The sequence below is a fragment of the Labrus mixtus genome, chromosome 2 (genome assembly GCF_963584025.1).
Source record: "Labrus mixtus chromosome 2, fLabMix1.1, whole genome shotgun sequence".
Lineage (NCBI taxonomy): Eukaryota > Metazoa > Chordata > Actinopteri > Labriformes > Labridae > Labrus > Labrus mixtus.
The window spans coordinates 14186315-14211893 of record NC_083613.1 but is presented as its reverse complement, the minus strand read 5'-3'; the positions used below and the strand labels follow the sequence as shown (position 1 = coordinate 14211893).

At 43.3% G+C, this 25579-nt stretch overlaps 1 protein-coding gene across 2 annotated transcripts in view; it reads left to right on the top strand.

Annotated features, from left to right (window-relative positions):
- The window catches only part of LOC132994413 (cytoplasmic phosphatidylinositol transfer protein 1-like), a 78715-nt gene that overhangs the window by 36217 nt on the left and 16919 nt on the right, over positions 1-25579 (top strand). For both annotated transcript variants that reach the window (XM_061064754.1, XM_061064770.1), the window contains exons 2-3: positions 20067-20215; positions 25022-25116. In XM_061064754.1, coding sequence (XP_060920737.1) covers positions 20067-20215; positions 25022-25116 — 244 coding nt within the window. The remainder of the gene's footprint in view (positions 1-20066; positions 20216-25021; positions 25117-25579) is intronic.

Here is a 25579-nt window from a genome sequence, read left to right as displayed (position 1 = left end):
AACTCCATCCGACTGTTATTATGCAAGAGCCCAGCGTGCCGCACACAACACCATTGCACCAGTGATGATCGGGTCATGAGAGGGGAAGAGAGACGGACGCAGGGAGGAGAAGACAGAAAGAAAGCTCGACAAAAATAGAGATGAGCGAGGTAAACGTGTGTGTGTTCTTGAATATGATAAAGGCTTCAGAGGAGAGGGGGAATCAGGGTCAGGAGGGCTGCAGAACTGTGACTTTCCATTTCTGATGCTGTGTTCAAATGAAATCTCCATCTTGAGTTCTCTGTCGGGGAGAACGGAGTTGTGAATGGGAATGGTTTCCCTCTCTCACATGCAGAAACACGCGGAGGAGGAGACTGAAGCTGAGCCTCAAGGGCTGCAGAGTTCCTCTCTCCTCTCCTGCTCTCTTCATCTTTAGCCTTTCAAACACACCTTCCTCGCTCTTTTCCCTCTTTCTCTCTCTCTCTCTGTCTGACCACGTTTCACTGACCAAAGAAACACGTTGACTTTTGTTTGAATCAGTTTCCCTCTGGCGTCAGTTTGTTTGTCACCTCATGGGGACTGAAGCTGCTCACAGCTGCAGTGGGGTCAAACTCAGTCCTAAAATACCCCCGGCCTGCAGGTGTTAGAACAGCTGGACTAATTAGATACTACTAGGGGTGTCCTTACATGGTCGATGCGGAGCCGTCAGAATTGGCCCGATCGTCGACTGATCGTTGAATTGCTTTTTTCCGCTCATTGATTCATATTCTCATTTGCAAACTCAGAGATTAATCAAACTCTTTGTCTTCTCAATTTGAACTGACAATGTATTCTATGATAGGACTTGATCCAGTCTTATTATAACGATGCTACACGTGTCCAACACAGAAGGCCACACACACTGACGGCCCGTGTGTGAGGATTCAACGCCCGCAGCAGGCATGGGATCTGTCAGACCACCTGCCCCCCCCCTGTTCTGTTGGATCTATACCCGGCCGATTGCACACGGCTGTGCTGATGTCTGACGTTTCTTGTAGCCGATTGTTAACACTTATTACACAGATATGCTGCTTCAATCAATACTTCAGGGGGATTTCTTCATGATCACACTAAGGAGATTGATTTAAAGTACAACTGGTTTTTAGAACTTCATTATTTACACCAAGATAGGCTCTGAGTTATGATTTATCCCCCATATAGCTGGAATGGAAAGATCCTTGTGGTCGACTGGGAGGCTGGCAGTCGACTTAGGCTCTTTTAAATGAATCCCCCCCCAGGTAAACTGGGTGTCGGTCCATAGTTGGTGTTGGCGTCAAATATGATGACAACCCTAATTCTCCTCTTTATACAGCAGAGTGAGTCAAACTATTTGGCCAGCCTGCTGACAGTTTTAGTCGGTTTAATCTTTAAGATGTCATGAAACGCCTCAAATGACGATTTCACAACTCTTTGAGTCATCATGTCGAACCCTAAATAGAAAAGGAGCATGAGAAATCAAGTGACGGAGGAAAAACAGATTGTTTCAAGAGAACAAGGACACGAGCGGCGGAAGACAAAGAGGAAGGAAAGAGAAGGAGGAGGATGGGAAATCGACTGTCCTTAGTCCCTGATGATGAAGTCTAGCTTCATCCAGCGAGGGCTAAAAATAGTACAGTAGTGGCTCTACACACAAACACACACAAGCACACACACACACACACACACACACACACACACACACACACACACACACACACACACACACACACACAGGCAAACACACACAAATACACAGACATATACACCTCAGTGGGGATTTCCATCAAAGCTGCCTCCACCCGCTCTGACCTTTTTATTTAAGTTGTGCTCTCTCTCTCTCTCTCTCTCTCTCTCTCTCTCTCTCTCTCTCTCTCTGCCATGCAGCCTCCCTGCAGAACTGACCATTCACCTGTTCTCCTACACTGAGCCTCGGGGTCCGAAAGCACTAACACACAACACACTCTTGTTGCTATTTTATATTCCTCTTCCTCTCTCTCACAAACATTCAGTTCAAACCACACAACAACTAGTATCTGTACTGTCACCAGTATTACGTTCTGCCTCAACCTGGATTTATACAATAGCGTCATCACCAGGTTGTACAGTGTGTACAATGTGCTGGATCCTCTAATTAATATGGCAGAAAAGGATTTGAAAGCTGTAATTAGATTACCCTCTGTAGGTTGTAGCGTACACATGAGGCGACACAGTTGCTCAGCCAACCAAAATAATAATAGTAAATAATCCTTTCCATTTTTTTTGCAGTTCAAACAGGCCGCTTGGAGATTTTCCCTTCATGACATCACAAAGGGTGGTAACCCCTCCCCCAGGTGGAGGACACTCCCACAGCTAGGTGTTTATTCTGCCCTCTGATTAGCCCCCCTTCTCGTGGGGGGCGTGGTCAGACAGCTCATTTACATTTAAAGGTACAGACACAGAAACAGTCTGTTCTGAGCAGGGCTGAAATAGAGGGGTTTATAGACATGATCAGAGTGGATTTAGAACAAGAAACTTCACACATGTTTTGGTAGACCTCTGAGACTCTTAAACTAGTTTAAGATTATATGTGACCTTTAAAACAGACTTAATGGTCACTACTGACTAACGAGAGAAAGCGGCACTGCTGTGAGTCAACTTTGGTAATCTAGCAACAGTAAGCTCCGGTGAGAACCGCTCTGACATGCAGGTCACGAGCTCTGCCAACGTAAGGACTCGTGCCATCACTCAGCTTTTTTTTGTGTTCATAGGGGAACCAAATTGACCTCACTTGAGTATCCTTTCCAAGGAGCCTAAGAAAAGTCCAAAGGTAACCTGTGTAAGAAGATGTCTTTAGGCTGAATGTTTTAAAAAGGATTACAAGAAATGACTCAAATGTGAAACTGAATTGGAAACATTTCAGGAGAGCGGAGCGGGGAACGATGTGCTCAGTGAGTGAGAAGTTGATTGGCAGTTTTTTTTGTTCTGAGCCAGTGTCCCAACGTGTTCCAGGACAAACTGTGACTCATTTACTCCAGAAGTGGCCGGACATGAGGAGTCTGCTTAATGATGTGTGGCCGCTCAAAGGAAATAGTCACTATCCCATTTACAAAAAAGGACACCGGAGCAGTGAATGCATTCGGAGTGCTCTGCATTGATTTTGTGTCCCTACGTCGATGTTTTATGTTCTTTCTCTTGCGTGCATGCACACCGACCTCTGCGAGCTCGTCTGCACGTTCACACCTGCGTTCATGTGTGTCAGTGAATTACTCTCCTGTGTGTGATGGTGTGAGTATGTGTGTGTCTGTGAAACAGGTCTAATGGTTTGTTTACATCCTCTCGAGTTTCCACAGGGATTTACAGTCCCTGTGATGGGGAGGATGTCCACTCTTCTCGTCTTTCTCCGCCTCCTCGTCGTCCCTGTGGGTTCACTCCTCTCTGTTCTTCACTTTGCCACCTTACTATGTAGCACCTTTCTTCATTTTTTGATTCAATTTATAACTCGATCCATCTTACCGCTTCCTCTTTGCTCCATCACCTGTTATCAGTCTCGTCTCCTCCTCTTCCCTCACTCAGTCTCTCCTTTATAATCTCCATATCTTTTTGTTGTGTGCCTCCTCCCTCTCCACACCACCCTCTGCCTCCCCCGTGTCCTCATAATCATTTTTTCTTCTTTACCTGTTCAGGGCTCTCCTCTTCCTCTGCTTTCTTTGCTTTTTTTATTTTCTGCTCCGAGTCTTCCCATGATATTAAAAATCAAACCCTGTAACAATTTGGATACAGCCGAGCTCCTCTTGGGTATTTTAAAGCGCCCTTTTCCCTTTTTTCTCATCCCTCTTGAAGCGTAATTTAACTGAAAACACGGCCTCAAGCATAACCAGCCATCATCATTGTGGGTGGCTGTGGCTCAGTGGTACCCCAGTTCACACATAGGCCTACTCAGTGCATGGGAATAAAGAGAAAAACATGCAAACATGTTGCTTTGTCCTGAGGATGATTCGTTGTTCATTCTGTGCCTGTTTTGACGTCATGTTGATAAAGTGATAAAGTGAAATATGATCGTGAGTCTGTTAATTGTGTTTTATTTTGTAATTGACCGGATGCTCTGTGCGTTTTCTTGTCTGACTTCCTGTCCGGGCTGTCATATTCTGTCCAGCTTGACTGCAGCGTACTCAGTCGAAAATAGACCTGCAGCTTATTTGGAAACGGAGCAGAGAGTTGTGGCGCTCGTGGCAGAGTCGGTCCTCTCTCAACTGGAAGGTGGAGGGTTCGATCCCCAGCTCCTGCAGCAACATGTCCGATGTGTCCTTGGGCAAGACTCCCCAAGTTGCTCCCGCTGCTTCATCAGCTGTGTATGAATGGATTAGTTAGCAGCTGACTGGTAGTGTTTTATTTCTAACAAATTGAATCCTCCTTTCATTCACAGCAAACTGTTGAAGAGATAAATCTGTGAAAAAAGTGTTACTTGAATATCAAACGCTATTTAAAAAAGGGGTCAAGAATCTAAATGTCAAAACTCTTGAAAACCCTTTTGACACCTTATTTAAATTTAAATTAGAAAATTAAAATTTTAGTTTCCCTTTTTCTCCATGAAATCTCATCTGTGATTGGATAGCTGCAGTCTGGGAACGAGGCTCATTTAACCTGCTGATTACTTCATTCATGCCTCTCCCAAAGGCCTTGAACATCTTTTCTTCTTTCTTTTTTTTGCAAATGTGGGTCGGCATGAATTAATTGCTCTGAATGCCAACTCAGTGGTTGTTAATGAATTCAGTCAATTAAATAATCACTCAAACTGTGAAAATGACAGAAACTGTGCTGAATCTCCCATCACTGAGGGCTGAGTATTGTTTCAGTGCTGTGAAGATGTGTGTGAGCGAGGACAGAGGTGTTGATTGGTTATTGTGTGTGTGTGTGTGTGTGTGTGTGTGTGTGTGTGTGTGTGTGTGTGTGTGTGTGTGTCTCTCAAACTAACACACACACACATACACACACACAGATATATGTCCAGTAAATCATCTGCCTGCTTTAAAAAGACATGGAGCATCGAACATATGTTCTGCCCCCCATCACCTTGCTCTTGACACCACACACACACACACACACACACACACACACACACACACACACACACACACACACACACACACACACACACACACAGCACAGTGACATATTACTGAGTGCTCTTCACTCCACTCTGTTGTGACACACACGCTGTGCAGCAGCTGTGGGCGCCAATCTACAATTTATAACAAACCTCTTTGACCTTCACCTCAATGCCAACAGCTTGCTGGGTTCGAGCCCAGCTTCGTGCCAGCCGGGGACGTCACTCCGCTTCCTCTGCTGTTAGGAGCATCTCTCAGTGCACACAGGTGTAAGGCAGCAGTTGAGTTCAGTGTCAAAGGAAATGTTCATGTGGAAATATCAGCCAACTAGTTTGGCTTGTCTTGAATGAATCGTCTGCATGTTTGCAGCAATAGATCACAATTTGTCCTCGCCATCTGCTGACCTGTGTCTCCCAGTGGGATGCTGATCTGGATGCTGCAGAGCACTGAAGTTATCTGGATGTGATCCACACTCGTAGCCAATCAGAATCAAGGTTTTTGTTAACCATGTTATAAAGATGCAATAAACTGAATTTTAAATTATTTAAATTTACACATTTTAGCGCCTAACTTATATTTACAGGTGATTATAGGAGATTGTTCTCGCCCATGAAGTCAACTTCAGAGCCCTTCTCACTGAAGATTATTGTTGCTAGGTTACGAAGGCTGGCACTAGGGCTGGGAATCTTTGGGTGTCTCACGATTCGATTCGATTTTGGGGTCACGATTCTATTCAGAATCGATTTTCGATTCAAAAAGATTCTGGATTCATCGATCCATGGATTCAAAGTCTATTCATGAATGAGTACATACTTCAGGATCTATACCAGTCATCTGTGAGACTGCCTGAATTTCTTGCTGCTGTATTTGGCATTCTACTGAGATAAAGAGCTAGCCTTAGCACTTAGCAGGGAGTGACTGATTAGCAAAAAAAATTAAAATAAATCGATTTTTAATCTTAGAAGAGAAGAATCTTGTTTTTTACATACATCAATTACTTTTCCCACCTCTAGTTGGCACTCTGTACTTCCACTTCCCTCAGTAGTGCCTGTTGCTCTGTATGCTGATATTTCCTTTTATTCAATGATCTTTTACAACGACAACGTAAAAAAAAACATGTAAATTAACCATGTACCGGTGTTGACAGCAGCTCTACAGCTGGAAATTGTTTCCTCGAAATGACAAGTCACACTTGTTCATCCTCCACCATTTTTGTTGACAAAGCTGATTTCAGAAGTCCCGCCCCTTTTTGGTTCTGATTGGATGGTTAAGGAAGTGACACTGAAGAGTCTTGTTCAAAAGGTACAACTTGTATAAGATGAGGATTTAGCGCCTGTGTCCACACATCGTTTTTAGGCTGGCAGCACCTATTTTCTAAACGCTACCATTGCGGTTCAGTGATTTCAGCGCTCATGGTCTTAAGTACAAAAACACTCTTGTTTCTGCTTTTCTTTGATGCTGTGCGCACAGCGCCTTCTGTCAACAAACTGTGCTTTTCCAATATCATGCAGGTTTTTATTTCAAACCGGTATCGAAAGTGGTACTCGTCATGACGGCCGATACTTAAGTCCATCACTCGGTATCAGTGAGGAATAAACTGTGTCAGAACGTGTCGTCCCCTTAATCACTTCTTTGTCCTCGTGTGGTTAAACGTCTCCGTCACAGGAACACATCCGTGTGTCCCAGGTAATGGATCTGTATAAACCTGTTCTCTGAATCATGTGTGTGCGCTCTGCTCTGTCAGCGTTAGTGATGACATGATGAATAGTAATAGTTCAGGTGATTAATAGTTCTGTCCTGAGGAGGCGGGAGTCCTGCGTGTGCGCCTCAGCTGGCCGCCACTTTATCCAACATTAAGTGGAACTTGAAGCTGACAGGTATCAGGTTGAGTCAGAGGCGGGCACGTCAGCACCGTTTGTTTCACTTAAAGGTCGAAGGGGCAACTTTTCAAATCAGTATTCAACAACTGAAAGAACTTTTAGATATTTGTTATTTATTTTTAACAACATATTATTGGATTACTCTGACATTTTGTACAGTTGTCTTGGTTATCAGACGATGAATCCTGTTCATTTGGTTAGCCCCTTCTTTTTTTTGATCCATCACCAGCAGCAGGTTGACATTTGGAGTTTTTTGGCTCGTGTTGTGGAATCGATCACTTTGAGATTTGACAAACACATTACTAGTCTCATTAGTCCAGTCTCTCAGTCTCACATTACGGGGACGGGACGCACATAACAGAACTTTCACAGAACATTGAAAACCGACTGATGGGTTTCTATCTAGGGGGCGGCTGTGGCTCAGTTGGTAGAGTCTGTCGTCTCTGAACCGGAAGGTCGGGGGTTCGATACCCAGCTCCTTCAGCCACATGTCCGATGTGTCCTTGGATAAGACACCTAACCCCAAGTTGCTCCCACTGCTTAGTCAGCTGCGTATTAATGTGTATGAATGGATTAGCTAATACTGATGGACTCTTTACATACAGTAGCAGCCTCTACCAGAGTGTGAATGTGTAGTTGTGACCTGTGGTGTGAAAATATATTTGTACTAGTCAGAAGACTAATCAAGAACTTTACAATCTCAAGTTACCATTTCTTTCATCCCTCTCTTGCTGATACCTGATATCTCAGAAACACATTTTTCACTCCGTCTCGAGGATGATATGATGAAAATGTGTTGTCAAAGTCAAGGTTAATGTGACTTCAGGCCTGTCCCTTTTGTGTGAGCACAAAATCTCAGGAAGATAATCATTTCGATTATGTCTTACTCAGACCGACGGAGGAACGGCCAAGGTCAATGTGATCTCTGAAAAATGTTCTAGGCTGAAACTTAAGAACACGTGCGCTAATTCTGAGATCATTTCCTCCAAATATCTGATAAAACTGAATGAAGTGAAGCCATAAAGAAAGGAAAGCTTCATTGTTTTATCGGTGTGAAAGAGATATCTGTGGATATGTGAGCATGTTGCTGTGATCGAAGGGGAAAGTTACTGTGACCTTACGTTCTGCAGCACTAAGAGGGAGTTTTATTACAACGGATTTATACATTTTTAATTACTCCTTCATGGAGAATCCCCTTCAGCTTTACTTCTCAAGTATCTGTTAGTTCTGCTGCTGAGAGGAGGCTGTAGTGACAGTCGTATGCTCTTCCCCTGGTATTATGTCACTTGCCCCGTTATTTATTAATGTCGGCTGACTTACGCCGTTGTCTTGTTTTTCTTCTGTAGAATATTTTAAATATATTAACATATATTTTCCGTCTATAGGTGAGGGGTTCACACACTTTGCCATGCCAAGTACCCCCCTTGTAGCATTATCCACCTCTGGTAGGAACCCCACTCTTGCAAAATTTCTTAAACCCACAGTATGTAAATTCTGCCACCAGGGGGCTCTCAATCAAAACAATCATAAAAGATGACGTCGAGATGGAGGGCAATATCATGGGAGTGATCACCCCCGATGAAAACAACCCCCGAGTTGACCGTAGTCGAGACAAATGGGCAAAACCGACCTGAGGAAGAGAATACGTTTACCGACAAGCTAATGTATCCGATGATATAATTTACATGACGTTTTTTTTATCACAGCAGCTCATACAGCAACAGTACTTCAACACGTAACATCCGGTGTTTCCACGGCAACGATAAACATGTCATGGCAGCTCTGCCACTAAAGACACGTCCCGTTACAACTCTAAGATGAGAGATTCTCTGGCTTTGATAACTGTTATAGGTAATATAAGTAATCAACAACAAAAATATATAAAATAGGTTTAATCATTTTTAATTAATTGAGATATTTTATTGTACTTACTGATACCAAGTCTGCATCTTTTTCTCTCACTCACTCGATCAATATCTCTACCATCTTTTTGTCATCTTTCTTATGTGCCCCCCCCCCCCCCCCCTCTCTCTCTCCTCTCATATACACACTCACTAATTACACTCCTGCTCCACCTATTGACTGTCAGGCCTACAGCTGAAGGATAATCTTATCTGGAGAGAGCAGCCCCAGCGCACTGCACATGGCCGTCCAGTTGATTAAATGTGCACAGAACAGGCAGATTGTGTGTGTGTGTGTGTGTGTGTGTGTGTGTGTGTGTTTGTGCCTTGGCCATCATAGGTAATGAAACTGCAAAGTGATGGGCCTTTAGCTGTGCCAGCAGTGGGGGATTGTGTATGTATAAGTGTGTGCATTAACTGAATGTAGGAAAGGCTGAAAACAAGTGTAATCCCAGCTCCTGCAGAGCGCACAGAGCAGAGGAGGCAGACTGCTTCTTCAAGAAACCTTTTCTCACATCCAGTGCACTACTTTTCCAGATATTGTCCAAATATGCTCACCCCTGATTTGTCCAGACCTTCTCGTCCTGGAAAACCTGGAAAACATTTGACTAATTTTCCAGTACTGGAAAACACCTGGAAAATGACAGAAAAAGTCAATTGTCCTGGAAAATCACATGTTGTCCTGGAAAATTATTCCAACACTCTCCTAGAGTTGGACATTTTCACCGCCACATGTTAATGAAAGTAGCTATTTGTTACATAATCCACAACGCAGATTGAGTCAAATTCTATAGATAATGTAATGGCTCCGCCTCCCCCTCGTGTCAAATTTAGTAGAGAGGATGGAGCGAGAAGATCCTTCACAAAAAGAGAAAAAATACTATGAGAGTGAATGGTGGCAAAAACTATCAGGTCGACTTGTGTTTTCTCCTTGTTTTGAGGTCAGCACATTAACAGTAGTTAGTTAACGTTATTGATGGCGTGCTAGCTTGCACTGAATTTCTCTCTCTAGTCTGCCTTTCTTACTAGGGGTGTGTTCTGCTATGACTTTGTGCCTGACAAAAGTGAGAGTGAAATACAACTATTTCATACGTTTGATAAATGCCAATTGTTAAAGACTTCACTTAATATTGGTGTCGCACGAACACGGACTGTCATACCAGCTCGATCATCGCTGAACATGTCCTGGAAAAGTCCTGGAAAAGAATCTCTGGAAAAGAGTGGGAACCCTGACATGTCTTCGTTACTCGAGCCACTATCGGCCGCCTAATGCAGCCATCCATCAGAGTGAAGGGCTGAGAGGGAGAAGAGCTGATTACAAAGGGAGGTAACAAAGCACCAAACCTTTCCTTTTTCTTGATTCTCGAGATATCTCCACAACTTTATCCATTCGATCAAACTACCCAGGCATAAATCCTCAGCACCTATGGGAGAGGGATAAAAGTCAGGGTGATGACCTTTAATGTGGCACTATAACATTTTCAGGTACAAACTATGGACAAGGTGCACATGTGTTGAGTTGTTTAAAGGTCACACATTGTTTGAATTTCTGTGTACATCAGTACTTTACCCTCTAGACCAGTGGTTGCAAACTTTTTTTTCTTGGAGCCCCCTCCTTGTATCTAAGATAAGCTTAGCTTTTTATGCACGTTCTGCCTCCTGTCCGACAGGGATAGTCTCTCTGTAGGGGGCATGTGTGAACAACCAAATCAGGAAGATATTGTTTTGGGTTGATGTGTTTAAAGATTAGATGATTATAAAAGAATAGCCCACCTGTCAACCTGTGTGATCCCTGGTCCTCTGAGGATGAACATAACGGCACCATATGTACTTACATAGTCCCCACACAGATTCTCTCACTCGATATCCGAGAAAGCACACACGGAGCTCAACACATACTGAGCTCATTAAATCAAGCTGCCAGCCCAGGATTATTTCTGTGCTTTTGCTGTCATCTCCATATCTTTTTCCCTCTTTGAAGCACTAATTGAGCAATTAAAAACACACGAGCTCTCGGCCAAGAAATGGTTATTTTTTTTCACTCCAAAGTTGCTTTTAGAAGACGTCAGTGTTTCTGTACCTGCCAAGCACAAGATAGTCCCTCTGTCGGGCTGCCATGGCGCTCCCTGGGGGGGCGTTAATATGTCCTCTCTCTGCACGAGGACCACGGTGATTAGCAGAGCTATTAGTGTAGCCATTACTTCACATTGACATTCAAATAGAGAGGTGTGCTGACCTGGCACAGACGAGCCGGACGCTGTGATTGGGGGGTAATTATGTCCTCACTGATACTTTTTGTTGTCCATGAGAGTCTTTGGCTCTTCTGTATGCAGGTCATTTATTCTGCTCAATATTCCAAGGTTATGTACCTGAAGCCTTCTTATTGGTCCTTACATTTTGCACGAACTGGTCTTGATGGACGTCCTTTTCAACCCCTGATGGATCACAACCCTTTTTCTTTTTTGAATGCAAATTTCATTCCCAACACGTTAAACATAATCTGCACACAGTCAAATTAACCAATTAGTATTAGCATTTTGAGCTAGTTAAACATCTGGCTTCATCTTTTCATGGTCTCCCAGTTAATGGCTTTTCGTCTTCCATTGAACGAGTTATTTCAGCAGGATAGACTCACTGATGACCCTAACTCTACAAAATCAGTCAAATAAATCATATTCCCAAATGAAAATCCTTCCTGAACAAATACACCGATCACTCTATTCTGGATGTTATCTGGTGTTCATCTGCAAGTGGTGGTCTAGAGGGAGCACTTCATGAATCAGACCACGTTAGTAGAGATTCATAGAGATTCCATATTTGCATGGGTAACGTAAACAAACATGGGGACACTCCAGGTTGTTGACTTGATCTTCAAAACTTTCCGCCATTGTTGTAGCGGCTCTCTGGTGTCATTGTGGTCACATCTCGTCTCATCACCATACAACCCTACGCTGCTCCTAGTATCTTGCCATCGGAAATGTGGCAGCGGAAGCTGGGGATCAAACCCCTGACCTTTCGGTTGAGAGACGGCCGACTCTACCTACTGAGCCACAGCCGATGGATACAAATTGGACAAGTGTTCCACTTCCTTGCACAGTTAAAATGAAAATGAAAATGTTTGAGTGTGCCAGCGAGGCGAGAGTTCTTAATAATATCACACAGAATAATGAGGGAGATAATCTCTCACTGGACAGAAATGATTCCACACTTTACTTCATCCACTCCGGTCTGTGCTGGTTTATTGCTCTCATTCATTTAACCTCCCTCTCCCCATCCATTGTGCACTGAGGCTCGGACATGTGTAGTGATGTACAGCAACGTGCATCCTGCTAATCATAACTTCTCCTTTTCAACTGTTTTCTCTCCTGCTCCTTTCTTCATCCAATCCGCTCTTCTTTAATTGCTGATCATCTTTATTCACAGCTTCCTCCTCCCTTTTATCCGCACACCTTTTGTCTTCTTTTTGTTGTATAAGGATTCATGCCAACTCCTCTTTTTCTGCTCTTCCTCCTGGAGAACGCTTCACTTCCTTGATAGTGGTGCTGTGGCTTTATCGACTGCACAGAAATGCTGAGGCAGTCCAGATAGACCACATATTGATCCAATTTTACGCTGCACCGTTGTTTATTCATATGGTGTAACTCCAGCTCAGTGTGTGCGCCTGGCCTCCGGACAGCGAGTCTAAACCCTTCAAGCCCTGTGAAATGTGAGCAGTGGAAGCAGCAGTTTTTCGGATTGTAGTATGAAATGGTCAGTGATCAAGGTCTCAGTGAGAGTGTATTTAAGTCATCACTTTCTCTATGCTTTGGACTGACAAGGACTGGAAAACGGATTGAAGTGAGAATGATATTGTCATGTTGGAGGCTTCTGATTGTTATGTTAAGCAAGTGTGGTTGTGAAAGTGAAAAGCACATCAATGATGTTGTTCAATATTCTCGGATTCACTTCTTTCATTAAGAACTATTCTGAGATATTTCTACCAGTTATGCACGATTGTGATAGAAAGACTTCACACTACACTTTCTGAAATCCAGGCCTCTTATCTTTCCGTGAAACTGGAGCGCTTCCCTGTCCTCAGAAAGTCACAACATGGCTCATGCCAGACCCACTCACATTACCAGATTTGTTCTTTAGTGGCCCATATGACTGATTTCACAGAATCTGTCACATTCTCCAGTTTCTGCCTGCAAGATGAACAAAATTGGCTGCGTGGAAGTCATTTCAGGACTGTCTTCCTTTCTTCACATTGGAAATCTAATGAAATCTTTGGCCTCTGTTGTCGTGTGTTTGTGGTCCAAGGAGTATTGACCATTCACCTATTAACAGGCTTTGGCTGCATGCAGAAAACAGACAATGTATAATTCATAAAGGGGCAGAACTCGATCTGCTTTAATGTGATCCTGGAACCCCTCAGGTCGCCTGGCCGTTATTGAGCTTTATTTAGTGTCTATAAACAAAAATCTGCGTCCAAGGAAAGTAAAAAGGTTGTAGCACCCGCAGTGTCCCCTTTGCTATCTTTCAGAGTTCATTCATATCTTCAGCATGTCTCCACCATGTCTCCACCATTATCCACGTTTCCTGGGCTTCTCAGACACCACATGTTCTGTTTCTAAATGAGGATGGGTGACAGGATCAGCAGGGGAACAGTAGGATTATTTTCCTGATGATAAATCAGACTCTGACATTGATTCCAGTCACACACCAAGCACACATTAATCAACAACCGAATATGTCATTCTGAGAAAGACAACCAAATTATGGCAATTACTGCACCTTTCCTTTGGTAGGCTTCTGCTTAGGGGGGAGGAGCATAGTGCCCACGATGTCATCATCAATGACAACCTTTAAAATAATCGGTGCAGTCTGAATCCTGCCTCCTGGAAGTGTATTCATATTTCTCAGGGCCACCAGTGATTGTTGGTCAGTGGAGGAGAGCGTCATCGTTACCTCGGCAGTCTACATTGTTGCAGCCGTTCAGGTGAGCAGTCGCCTCGACTCAGGAGTCGGCATCGGAGAAATTGGTGTAACGGATTGTTTATCTCCCTGTTGGATCGGCTGGTGGAGTGTGTGTATCCACTTGAGAGTTTCCATTGGAGCTGCAGGTGTCTGATGAGCTGAGGCCATTGCTGATTAGTGCTGACTGGCTAACCTTTGGTACCATGAGTACCTGACACCGGGTGTACAGTATATACTCTAAAGTGTGTGATTTTGAATGGTAAAGACAGATGCTTAGATCTTGAGTTTGATTTTACTGTGGAGAGTCCGCACTGTGGGTTTGTGGGGAAACTGGAACAGACTTTAACCTGCATGGACTAAACGATGAAGGACTATGAACTGACAGAATAGTTGTTGGCTCACCCCCTGAGGCGCTATCGTCAGATGATAGCTGATGTGTTCCAGGAACGATTTTGACATAATTTATTCAGGTCTGTAGTTTGGGGGTGAATTCTCCATCTTCAAAAGCTGCCTCAGGGTTTTTACGCAGTTCACTGTTCAGGTTTTTCCTTCATTCTAACACCAGGCAGTGTAACCTCATAAAGAGTATATTATTCTCATGTCCAGTGTAGTTCAGTGACCTGTCACCTCTGTCCTCCTTAGACCACTTTGTTGGAAAAAGTCACAGAGACTTGAAATACAAAAATGTGTTTATTCCTCCAAAATGGTTTAATAAGAACACATAGTGTATGTTAATTTCTGTTTTAGTAGATGACTGTTGAACCGGAAAGCCTTAGAGTACAACATTCATCTGTTATTTTTGTGTACTTTGTATTAAAGTGTTAGTGTTGTGTTCATGAAGTTTTGATACCCAAAGGGCGAAGACGCCACAATACAATGCTTCCATTGGAAGAAAACCTCAAGCTCAGTGGCTCACATCACATTATATATAATGGTTTTAAATTGTGGGTTGTGGGAAGAGAAACTCCAGCAGGACACAGTTGTCAGATGAGATTTCACATCCTGTCAGAACGCGGCCCGTTCAGCGTGTGGACTCCCAACGAACCAGGACCAGAACTCTGCGGGTGATGATGACAACACACTCCAGTTTATTGTCATTGATTAACGAGAGACAACAAACCAGAGTGCCTTGTCATCAGACAAATCGAATGAAGACGAGGCGAGCGCTGGCCTCTTTCGTGCCGTGCAGCTGAGTGATCGATCATGCTGTGAAGACTCCAGGCAAGAGGCAGCGGAGGAGCGCTGCAGCGGGCTCTCAACTGATTGCCTGTTTACCTTCAATGAGGGAAAGTAATAGCACCATTCAACCTGTTTGTAAAAGCTTTTATTTGTTGTTGTGTAATCTCCATTTACAGATTCTACATAGAAATGAAGAATCTGTACTCAGTGGATGTGATTGTCAGCATGAGGGAAATGCTCTAGTTTCAGTTTGTAGTACATTTGCAGTCTGGGCTGTTGACCAATAACTTGTCAGCTGGCTTTGACAGGAGAAACGGTCCGTGTGGAGGCGGAGCGTTATGTCATACCAGCTTCAATCAGCGGTAATCTAACGTTGATTTACCGATCTCTGTAAAAAGATATCTGGATTTAAGTGCAGCTGACAATCCATTTTGGATCAAAACTTTCAACTTGTACCACACATCTGCTTGACGATGTTTCACGACAGCCAATCAGCGTTTAGATTTCCAGACTACCTGAAAATCATCAGAAGTGTTTGATCAGACCTCCATTCCACAAACAAACATCTTAAAGTAGTTTTCTACTCAACTTACTTTTCCAAATTTGCAGGGTGCTGGTGGTGATGTGGTTGGTGAGCGCTCCCCATGAACAGAGGCTGTGGTCCTCCAGGCGGGTGGCCCAGGTTTTAGTCCAACCTGTTGCTCCTTTCCCGCATGTGTTTACCCACTCTCTCTCTCTTCCTGATTTCAGACTCTATCCACCGTCCTCTGACTCTGGCCCAAAAAGCCCCCATGCTAACCGCTGGCTTCACTGGAATTACAGAGTTACAGACTCTTCCAATGCAGAGTAGTCTGTTCTGGCCTGTTCACGACGGGGTACCTTCACCACAGTGTCCTAAAACATTTCAAACAGTCAGGATAATGAATGCAAGTCCTGGATAGTTTCAGAAGTTGATGACCAGTGCAGCTCATTGATGACTAAGACCCTTGTGAGGACATCTCTGGTCTAAATGGACATTAAATTAGGCTGATGTCACTCTCTAATCCTGCGTCTCCAGCCTTTAATTATGTCTGTCTGTACCAATTTCTCATTTTCTGCAACCTTGTCTTCACTTGTAAGCAAAGGACTCCCCGCCCCCCCCCCCCCCCCCCTTACCTCATCCTCCTTTTTTTAATTCCCCTCAGAGTGTCCTCGGCCTCAGTGTCTTTCCCTCCACACCGCCCGCCCTTCCTCATTCTGCATGTAGCATGTGGACGAGGAACGGAGAGTGTTTGCATTATTTACAGGGATCTTAACCTGGCATGCTAGCACTCACTCCAGCCCAGAGATTTATTTTTAGACTTTTTTGCCTTTTGCTTATGAGACTTCTAAGAAAAAAATGAAAAAAACTTTTATAAATGGAATTGATGTGGCTGTGGAGACTGATGCAAAAAGAACATGTTATGCAATTTGTTCTGGGATAAGAGAGGTAATGCACTAACTTCAGCTCATGTTTGCATCAATAAATGAACACACAAATGGGCAGAGGGCTTTATACATTTTAAACAGCGAATTGCATAAGATTTTCTAATACCAGGCGGCCATGTTTGGGTTCATTTGTGCATATTTGAATGCTCATACATTTCCAGTGCTAATCTATTTGACGTTCCTAATAATAGATTTATAACGGCGAACTCTTGAGTGACTCAAAAGGAGAGGTTTTGCTTATTAAAGACCTTCATTGCCCAAGTTTGATCACTAAAACATGAACAGGGCTTACATTTTTAAAAATAAGTACTTATGCAGCTAACTTTTGTGAAGTTAAGACAGGAAGTTTGTGCTTTATTTTAGTACTACAGTCAGAACTTGCTGATAAAGTGCAAGACTTTATATACAAATGGACAACATGTATCAGCCTCAAAGGACAAAGGTGAAGCCTAAATATCCCGCCGACGTGCGCTGACATTTTGCAAATTTGAAACAAGTAGGTTTGTCAGATTACCAGATTTTTAAATTTAGATATGACTCGAGCAAAAATCTAACGATAACGATACCTGTTTGATACCACAACAACAAAAGCAGTCCTCTGACAAACATAACTTGATTGCCCAATGTTTTCACATTCGTAAACAGAACTGTCAATACATTTTAATAGCATCAAATAACTAATTTAAAAGAAACTTTTTAAGAAAAGTGACTGAAAATTGTATTTGAGGTACCGGTATATGAGGTATATTTAGATTTTATAGTGTGACACATGTCCCATCTGCTAACATGGAGGAGGCGGGGTTTATGACCTGTACTGCAGCCATTCAGCAGAGGGAGCTCTAAATGTTTTGGCTTCACTTGAGGCGAGGATTTTCCGCTGTCCATTCGGAGCCTTACACAGTGAAAGGGTTATTTTAGGACTGATCCCACTGACACTCCAAACGTCCTTCAGATGTTCTGCAAGTTCCTTGAATGTCCTTTCAGTTGATGCATTTCATAATCCTGCAGCTTGACAGCCCTCAGCTTCTCTGCACTCACTGAACTTCGACTGAACTTTTTAAGTGGCTGTTTGGTTCTGAAGTGCTGCTTAAGTGAGTTTTTGGAGGCTATGAGCGTGCCTATAACATGAATTTCATTGAGTAAATGACGGACACGACTACTTCCATAGCAGAGTGCATGTGTGAGAACAGTTTATGAAAGATGAAAAGGATGGTTTTTATTTCTTACACCATACTTAAATGAATCAGAAGATACTATAATCATCTATGGCTTTGCAATCAATTGTGAATGTTTATCATGAGAACCTGTAACATATGTGTTTCATATCAGGAGATTTGCCAGCAAGGTGCTGACATAATTTTATTTTTTAAATCGCTAACCCTCCTTTGAGCTCAATTTGAGCGAGCACATCACGTCTTTCCACTGACAGCAGTTCACAGCTCAGCCAACAGCCGTGAGACACGTGACAGGTAAAGGTCAGGGGGGGATTGTGGAGTCCAGGGGAATACGGATGAATTGGCTCTCCTTCATTAGCGGCGCCTTATTCTCACTCGGGGGGTTTCTTTCTTAAACTGAGGCACATGTGTGGAGGAGTGCTTTGACTGTGCAGGAAGAAGAAGTGACGCTTCACTTGTTCAAAGCCTTTTGAATGATCATAGGAATATAAGCGTCGTAGCTCAGGATCAAATCATCTCTCTCCTTCTGTTTACGCCTAATTTTTCGTCATCTTCATGCTGCCTTAACAATCAGTTATAAGAAATCTCCAGTTGTCTGATTTTGAAATTAGGCACTTCAGTACTTTTGATAATGCGTGATTTTAAACGATACAATCTCTGCTAATCTTAAGTATCAATCAACGGTATTAAGAAGTACCCAAAGCTTTTCAAAAACTACAAACCTCCAGTCATTCAATCAGAAACTTCAACAGGCAAAAGAGAGAGAGCACTGTCTGAATTGCACAAATATATTGCTAATACATTGCCCACCATATTTGGGGCTCTTTGACAGAACTCTCTGTTTTGATAACGTCAACTTAAGCATATGAGACGATACAGTCCGTTGGCAGCGGCGTCAGAGATCCGTTGGTAATAGTGCCAGATCACTTCACTTCTTTCACATTTTTAACTAATGGCTGCTGCCACAAAAGAGAGAGAGCACTGTCTGAAGTGTACAAATACATACTGACATGATGCCATTGTATTTGTGTGATTAAGTCGTGTGCAGTAGTTAGCTTGCAATTTTTGGTATAAAAACATATTTCCAATTAGTTTGCCTAGGACTTCTATTTTTTGGCCCCCCGGTATCCAAACAAGTATTGTTACAGGATCGTGTTTAAGTTTTTAAATCTGGTATCGTAACAAGCCTAGCCTACTCTGATTTAAATTCTGTTCCTTCCTCTCATTAAGATCCTCTAGCTGCTCTCCTTTCATGCTCCTCAGCCTCTCTCTCAGTCAGCTCTTTTCTCCTTCTTTGAAATAATTCATTCATTTCCACATCTCTCTCTCTCTTCTCCTTTGTGGCTCTTTTGTCCCCGACAGAAGCTTTGGATTTAGAATATGAAGATTAAAGATCAAAAGCAGACAGAAGCACCGCTTTCAGTCAGTCGATCCTCAATTTATTGCTCGGACTGGAAGAACATGCTGCAGGGCATCTGAAGCTAAAAGCTGTTATAGCATGGCCGGAGTATTTAATTAACTGAACACAGTCCAATATGTACCACAGCTCTAGAGACCTGTTAATTAAGAGACGCTCATCCAGAAACCAACGTCTGGCCTTTTACTGCTTCAAACTGACGTGGCTTCACTTTTTCCTCTGACCTTTTTCTTCAGGAAATCTGAAAATGAAGCATTGGATAAAGATTGAGAGTCGATTAAGGGGCGAGGCAGAAAAGGCTGAAAGTGGAATTTACTAAAACAGCTGCTTTTTACGTCTGTTAATGTGTTATTAAAGAAACGGACTGTGCCTTTTACTTTCTCAAACAGTGAAGTGAATATTTTCACACTGCCCTTGTCTTTTTGTCTCTGCTCATCTCACTTCTACTCCCCCACTTTGAATCCAGGACGGTGCTTTTGCCTCAGCAAAATCACAATATATTTATATTTGTCATCGTTTTAAATCGTCCATATTTGTATTGGGTTTTTAACTGTATCGCGAGGTATTGTTACATCCTTAAGAACGTCTGTTCATCCTGAGATAGCTTCTGATGTCCAGTAAGAAGCTCCTCTAGTACTTTTAATCGCAACACATATACTAATGAGGTAGATGGTGAAAACCAGGCTGCTCTGAAAATACGATTCCGTCATCAGGCATGTGATCAGGATACAAATTTCACAAAATGTATTAAAAATAACAAGTGGGGGCGCTGGTGGAGGCTGTGGTCCTCTGGGCCCGTGGCTCCTTTCCTTCATGTCATTCCTAACTCTCTCTCCCTGAGTTCTGACTCTATTCACTGTCCTATCTCTGCATTAAAGGCACAAAAAGCCCAAAAATAAATCTTTAAAAAACAAGTGGTGAATCCTCCACTGCAGATTGTTACGATCAGTCCTGTGAGTTTTTCCAAAGTAAACTCAAACTTGTGTGTGTGTGTGTTTTTTCTCCTCCAGTACCGGATCGGGCAGCTCTACATGATCAGTAAACACAGCCACGAGCAGAGCGATCGAGGGGAAGGAGTCGAGGTGGTCCAGAATGAACCCTTTGAAGACCCGGCACACGGACAGGGACAGTTCACAGAGAAACGAGTCTACCTCAACAGGTCAGTGGAACTCATCTTTCTAAAGCATTGTCAAACTTGTTTAACATTTTTATGTTTGGGATTTTAACCCCCCTAACCCAGATGAAAAGTGGCATTCTGCTCATTGTCAGTCGAGCGAGATCGGCCATCTGATTATTACTGTGTATTAGTGATGTTTTCTATCACAAGTACTAAAGTATTCCCCCCTCCAGACCTCCTCCAAACAATCTTCTTCAGTCATTTAAGCACTAGTGAACCGTGACTCTTGTGCCCCTGGTCCCTTAACCACCCAGCCCTGACAGTTTCCCTCTGCATTTAACACAACTACAACATAGACTGTAAATATTAATGGACGAAGTCTGAGTGACCCATCTGCTTCTGGTGGGGGGCGCTGGAGTCCCATCGATGGCGGTCTCCATCCTGGAAATGTTGTCTCAGTCTAACATTCAGTCAACCTAACGACAGACTGAGAGCTGGAGCTGAGGCGGGTTTAAGGCCTCTTGTTAAACCATTACATCACGCCCGTCTGTCAGTCAGGTCAGCTACACGCCTTATTGTGAAAAACTCTTATCCTTCATCAAATCAAAACTGATGAGTCATCAAAACATTCACCCCCCGTACAGTGTGTGTCGATCGAGACATGAGCTGATCAGACCTATTTGGTTTTTTGAACCAGGCTGTAAACATGTTAATCTCTGCTGTAAAAACAGGCTTTTTAGAATGGGTGTGTATGTGACTTCCTGTGCTTCTGCAGCCAGCCTCTAGTGGACACTCGAGGAACCGCAGGATTTTGCACAGCCGCATCGGCTTCATTTTTCAACACAGGAGGTTGCTGCTTGGTTGATACAGATCATGTTTTGCGTTGGTTCAAACAAAAAGGACACCTGTAACTCACATCTTTGTCAGGAGTCAGTTCAAGATGAACAGACATTATGAACCCACAGAGTGACTCAGGGCGGTACCGAGGTGTAAAACTGCAGCAGAAACCTCCAGACATTTTTTATTTGTATTTTTAAAACGCTGTTTGACTCAGCAGCCGTCCTGAAGGCACTCACCCAGGAAACAAATTTGATTCAAAGCCAAGACTTTTACCGCTACTCGAAAAACTTCTGAGAGATTACAGCAGCCACTCGATAAGGTTTGGTAAGGCTTATACACACACACACACACACACACACACACACACACACACACACACACACACACACACACACACACACACAAAGTACACACACATTCAAAGGTGTTATTTCCAAGCTTACCCATAACTGTTGATCATCCTCACAGACTGATGCATCTCGCTGCATCCTGTTAGAGCACTGATGCAGCGTGTGTGTGTGTGTGTGTGTGTGTGTGTGTGTGTGTGTGTGTGTGTGTGTGTGTGTGTGTGTGTGTGTGTGTGTGTGTGTGTGTGTGTGTGTGTGTGTGTGTGTGTGTGTGTGTGTGTGTGTGTGTGTGTGTGTGTGTGTGTGTGTGTGTGTGTGTGTGTGTGTGTGTGTGTGTGTGTGTGAAACCTTTTCACACACAGTTTTCTGTTAAACCTGCTTGAATCGAATGCAGATGAGAGAGAAGAGGATGGAGAAATAGTGAAGAGGAAGGAAAAGAACAAAAGAAAACGAAAGCGAGAACGAAAGGAGAAAATCCTAAGGCAGGAGAAGCAGAGTAGAGAAGGGGACTGAGATGCTGCAGGCCATTTGTTCCAGCACAAATACCTGTGTCAGCGTTCGCCATGCTTGGTAACTAATTACGCTGAGTCAGCACGGCTCTGTTCTTGGGAGGAGAGGAGGCAGAGGGAGGAAAACAAAGACAAGTTGAGCCTGCAGTCATGGATTTTCATGAGTATTGCCTTCCTGTTTAGTGTTAAAATCAAGAATAAAAATGGAACGCTTTCTAACAAATTCACTAGCTGTTCAGAGCTGTGTTTGGAAAATAAAGAGATGGTTTAGAAAAGCAAAAAAATAGAAGTTGTCTTTGCATACTGATTATGTACTGTACAATTTGGAAGATCATGAGGGAGAAACGATGATAAAAAGTAGCGCAGCGAGCCTGCTCTGTGTCGCTGTGAAACCCGCGTTATATGCTGCATTTATGTGGTATCGGACAAATCGGAAAAACAAGTTTCCGGGTTGTAAAATGCTCATGAACGCCTGCTCAAGTCAGAACAACAACTTGGAAACTCAGAAAAGAATTAGGTGTCCAACTTGCCGACTTGACGTCAGAATGGTCATCACATGGGGGCCAAAATATGTTTTGTTAATGTTAACATTAATTTTATTAAAGGCAGGGTTGGTCATTTTCAAAAACTAGCATGATTTTGAAAGTAGCATTCCCTCAGTGATCCGTCTGCATCCACCCCCTCCCCGCTGTGCTCCCTCAAAAGCCACGCCCCTCACTTACATGCACAAGCGCCATTGGTCCAGAAGTTGACCTCAGCTCATGAGCTTTGAGTGTGGGCTAGTGCTCGCATGGGGGTAGAGAACGGGCAGGGAGACAGGGAGGCGTTATTGGTTCATCAGATTGGTACCTCGTGGTAGACATTGGTCGAGGTTTTTACAGGCTTACAACTTGTTCCTCTTTCAGATCACACGAGAATGAAAAGTAAAAAACACTTTTAAGCTCACTTCAAACAAAATTCAAAACTGTAATAGTTATATAACGTTCTGTTATATTAAGATTCTCTAGCATAACTAGCAACTGTTTCTGCTTCATTCATCTGGACGTCCATCTGGCTCTGCAGCGACTCAACATGTAGCTCTGATTCAGCAGCAGAGGATTCAATCTGGACCCGTCCTGTCACACTTCAACCATCCACTCAGTCTATGCTGTATTTTAGTTTTTGGACGATCCCTTTTGACCTGAACACTGATTCCATGTTTGTTCAGTCAAAAACAAGAGCTCGGGCGGGATGGTTCACTTTATGACTGAATATGCCGTTGCCTCTTTTTTGCATGTATCCAACTTAAGTCCTGAAAACAAACGCTTACTTTGGCATGAAAACTCCCAACAGCCACCCACCACCCCAGCACGCTTGGCAACCACGGCCCCCAGCACGCCAGCTTCTGGCAAGGCTTTTCAAAAGACCAGGGAGGGAACGGGAGAAATCAACAGATGGGGGTGTAGGAGGAGGCGTGTCTGTCTCTTTTGTTAGGGTAGAGAGAGAGAGAGAGAGAGAGCGAGAGAGAGAGAGAGAGAGAGAGAGGAGTCTGCCAACATTCGCACAATGTGACCGTCCAAGGCTGTTTTTATTCACAGCCGTCACGACGCAGTGGGAGCCATTTTTGTCCCTCTAAAGAAATGTTGTTAAAGTGTTTTCAATGCCAATCAAAGTTTGTAAAGATGATGGCAGGTACAGCTAATGGTTGACGTGTCTCATAGGTACACTTAAACGATGCAACCGCAAATCAGAGTCTCAGCAGAGATCGGAATTCAAGATGACTGAACGTCAACACAAGCACACTCGTACACAAAGTCCCCTGAGAGCTGAGCTGGCAGCACATTGAACCTCCATGAACAGTGAACACATGGTCAATGATACAAAACATTAAGGATGCCAGAAAGGAGTCTTTTTCAAATCCGGGCGTGAGAACAAAAACAAAACTGACATTGAAAATAATCTGTTCATTTCTGACGAGGGTTTGAGAAGGTCTCATTTTATTGTTGTAACAAGGAAGCTACTTCCTGCAGCCGCTGAGGTTAGTGTAAACCTGTTAGCTTTGCTCTGTTCAAAGATTAGCATACAGAGATTTTTAAAGTTATACTCAAGGGCTCTTAAGTGACCTAAAACCAAGAAACACTGAGGGCGCACTCACACTAGAAAAGTTGTCCTGTACTGTGCTTAAGTACGATTGTCCCCGTTCGCCATTCCCCCACTGGCCTGCACTCACAAGGCTCCAGGACTAACCGGGTCTGAGCACGGTTACCTGTTTCACAGAACGTCGTAATACAACACATGCATGGCTTTACATGATCATGAAGCATTCTTAGTTTACAAGCAATCTCGAAAATAAAAAACTAAAAAGACACGCGGTCAAGTCCGCGTCCGCACAACGGGGAAAAACACAGAGAACATGACAGCTACTTTACTGACTTTGTGTCTTATTTAGAGTAATGTTAGTCAGATACAGACAGAGCACTCTCCTGATACAAAAGGCTGTCCACTTTGTGTACCTGTGCTTGTGCTCTGGCATGAAGCACACCTCCTCCAAGCGTGCCAGGGAAAAGGAAGTGTCAGAGCACTCACACTAATCAAAGGAACTGGACCTTGCGGGTGAAGCGTTAGGCACGGTACGGTAAGGATGGCCTAGTGTAAGTGCGCCCTAAACGGTCCATAATGCAGCTACTTGACGGACTGACACAAAACACGGCTAATATAAGGAAAGTTAAAGAGCAGCACTTGTGTGTCTTTAACAATCATCTCTACCTTTTTGAGTAACGCTCTTAAGCACTATCTGCTACAGAGGAGCTCTTCAGTGACCAGCAGATCAGACTACAGTCACACTCAGTGTTTGTGGAGTGTGTGTGTTTCAGAGGGGAGAGTTTTGTGTTCGGCTGGAATTTCAGGAAGACATAAAAAAGTTAGGGTCCTGAGGTTGGTGTTGATTTAGAATTTAAAATGAGTGATCCTCTAAATTTCACACTTTTTTCAAACTGTTCCTTTCTCACCGCCCCTCAGATTCAGTGTTTTATTCTGCTTACAGATTTTCCCTTAAAAAAAGGTCGGACACTTTTATGCCTAATTGCCTCGATAATGGGAGCAATTTCACCCTCGGCTCTGCTTCACAGATAACACGCTCTCTTCTCTCTGTCTGTGTCTACGTCTCTCTGCAGTAAATTACCCAGCTGGGCTCGAGCAGTGGTCCCCAAGATCTTCTATGTGACGGAGAAAGCATGGAACTACTACCCTTACACCATAACAGGTGAGGCTAAACCTCTTCAGCTCACAGCATCATAGATGCTCACCACAAGATACAGTTAGTGTGATTGTTGTGTAAAGCCTAAAATGTCTTAGGTTCCAATGATTTATCACTGAGGACACAGGAAGCACAAACTTTTTTAAAGGTCATCTTCTGAACTGGTTTTCAGTTTCCTCTGTCTTCACAGAGTTTACTCAGCACTCAACACCTGGTGCAAATGCTTTACTGGATGTTTTTTGAAAACAGTCTGCGTTTTAAAGATGTGTAGAGAAGAGATATTTCTGCCTCCTAGTCGAGGATGTCTAATATCCACTGCATTCTTTTCACACTTAAAAATGCCTTTATCTATTAAAATCAGCGATTAATCAGGACTTTAAAAATGTTGTTTCACAGCCGTAATATGAACAAAACTTTGTTTAAATGTGATGATGAATCAATTTTTTCTGAAAAGATCTGAATTCTCCGACATCTC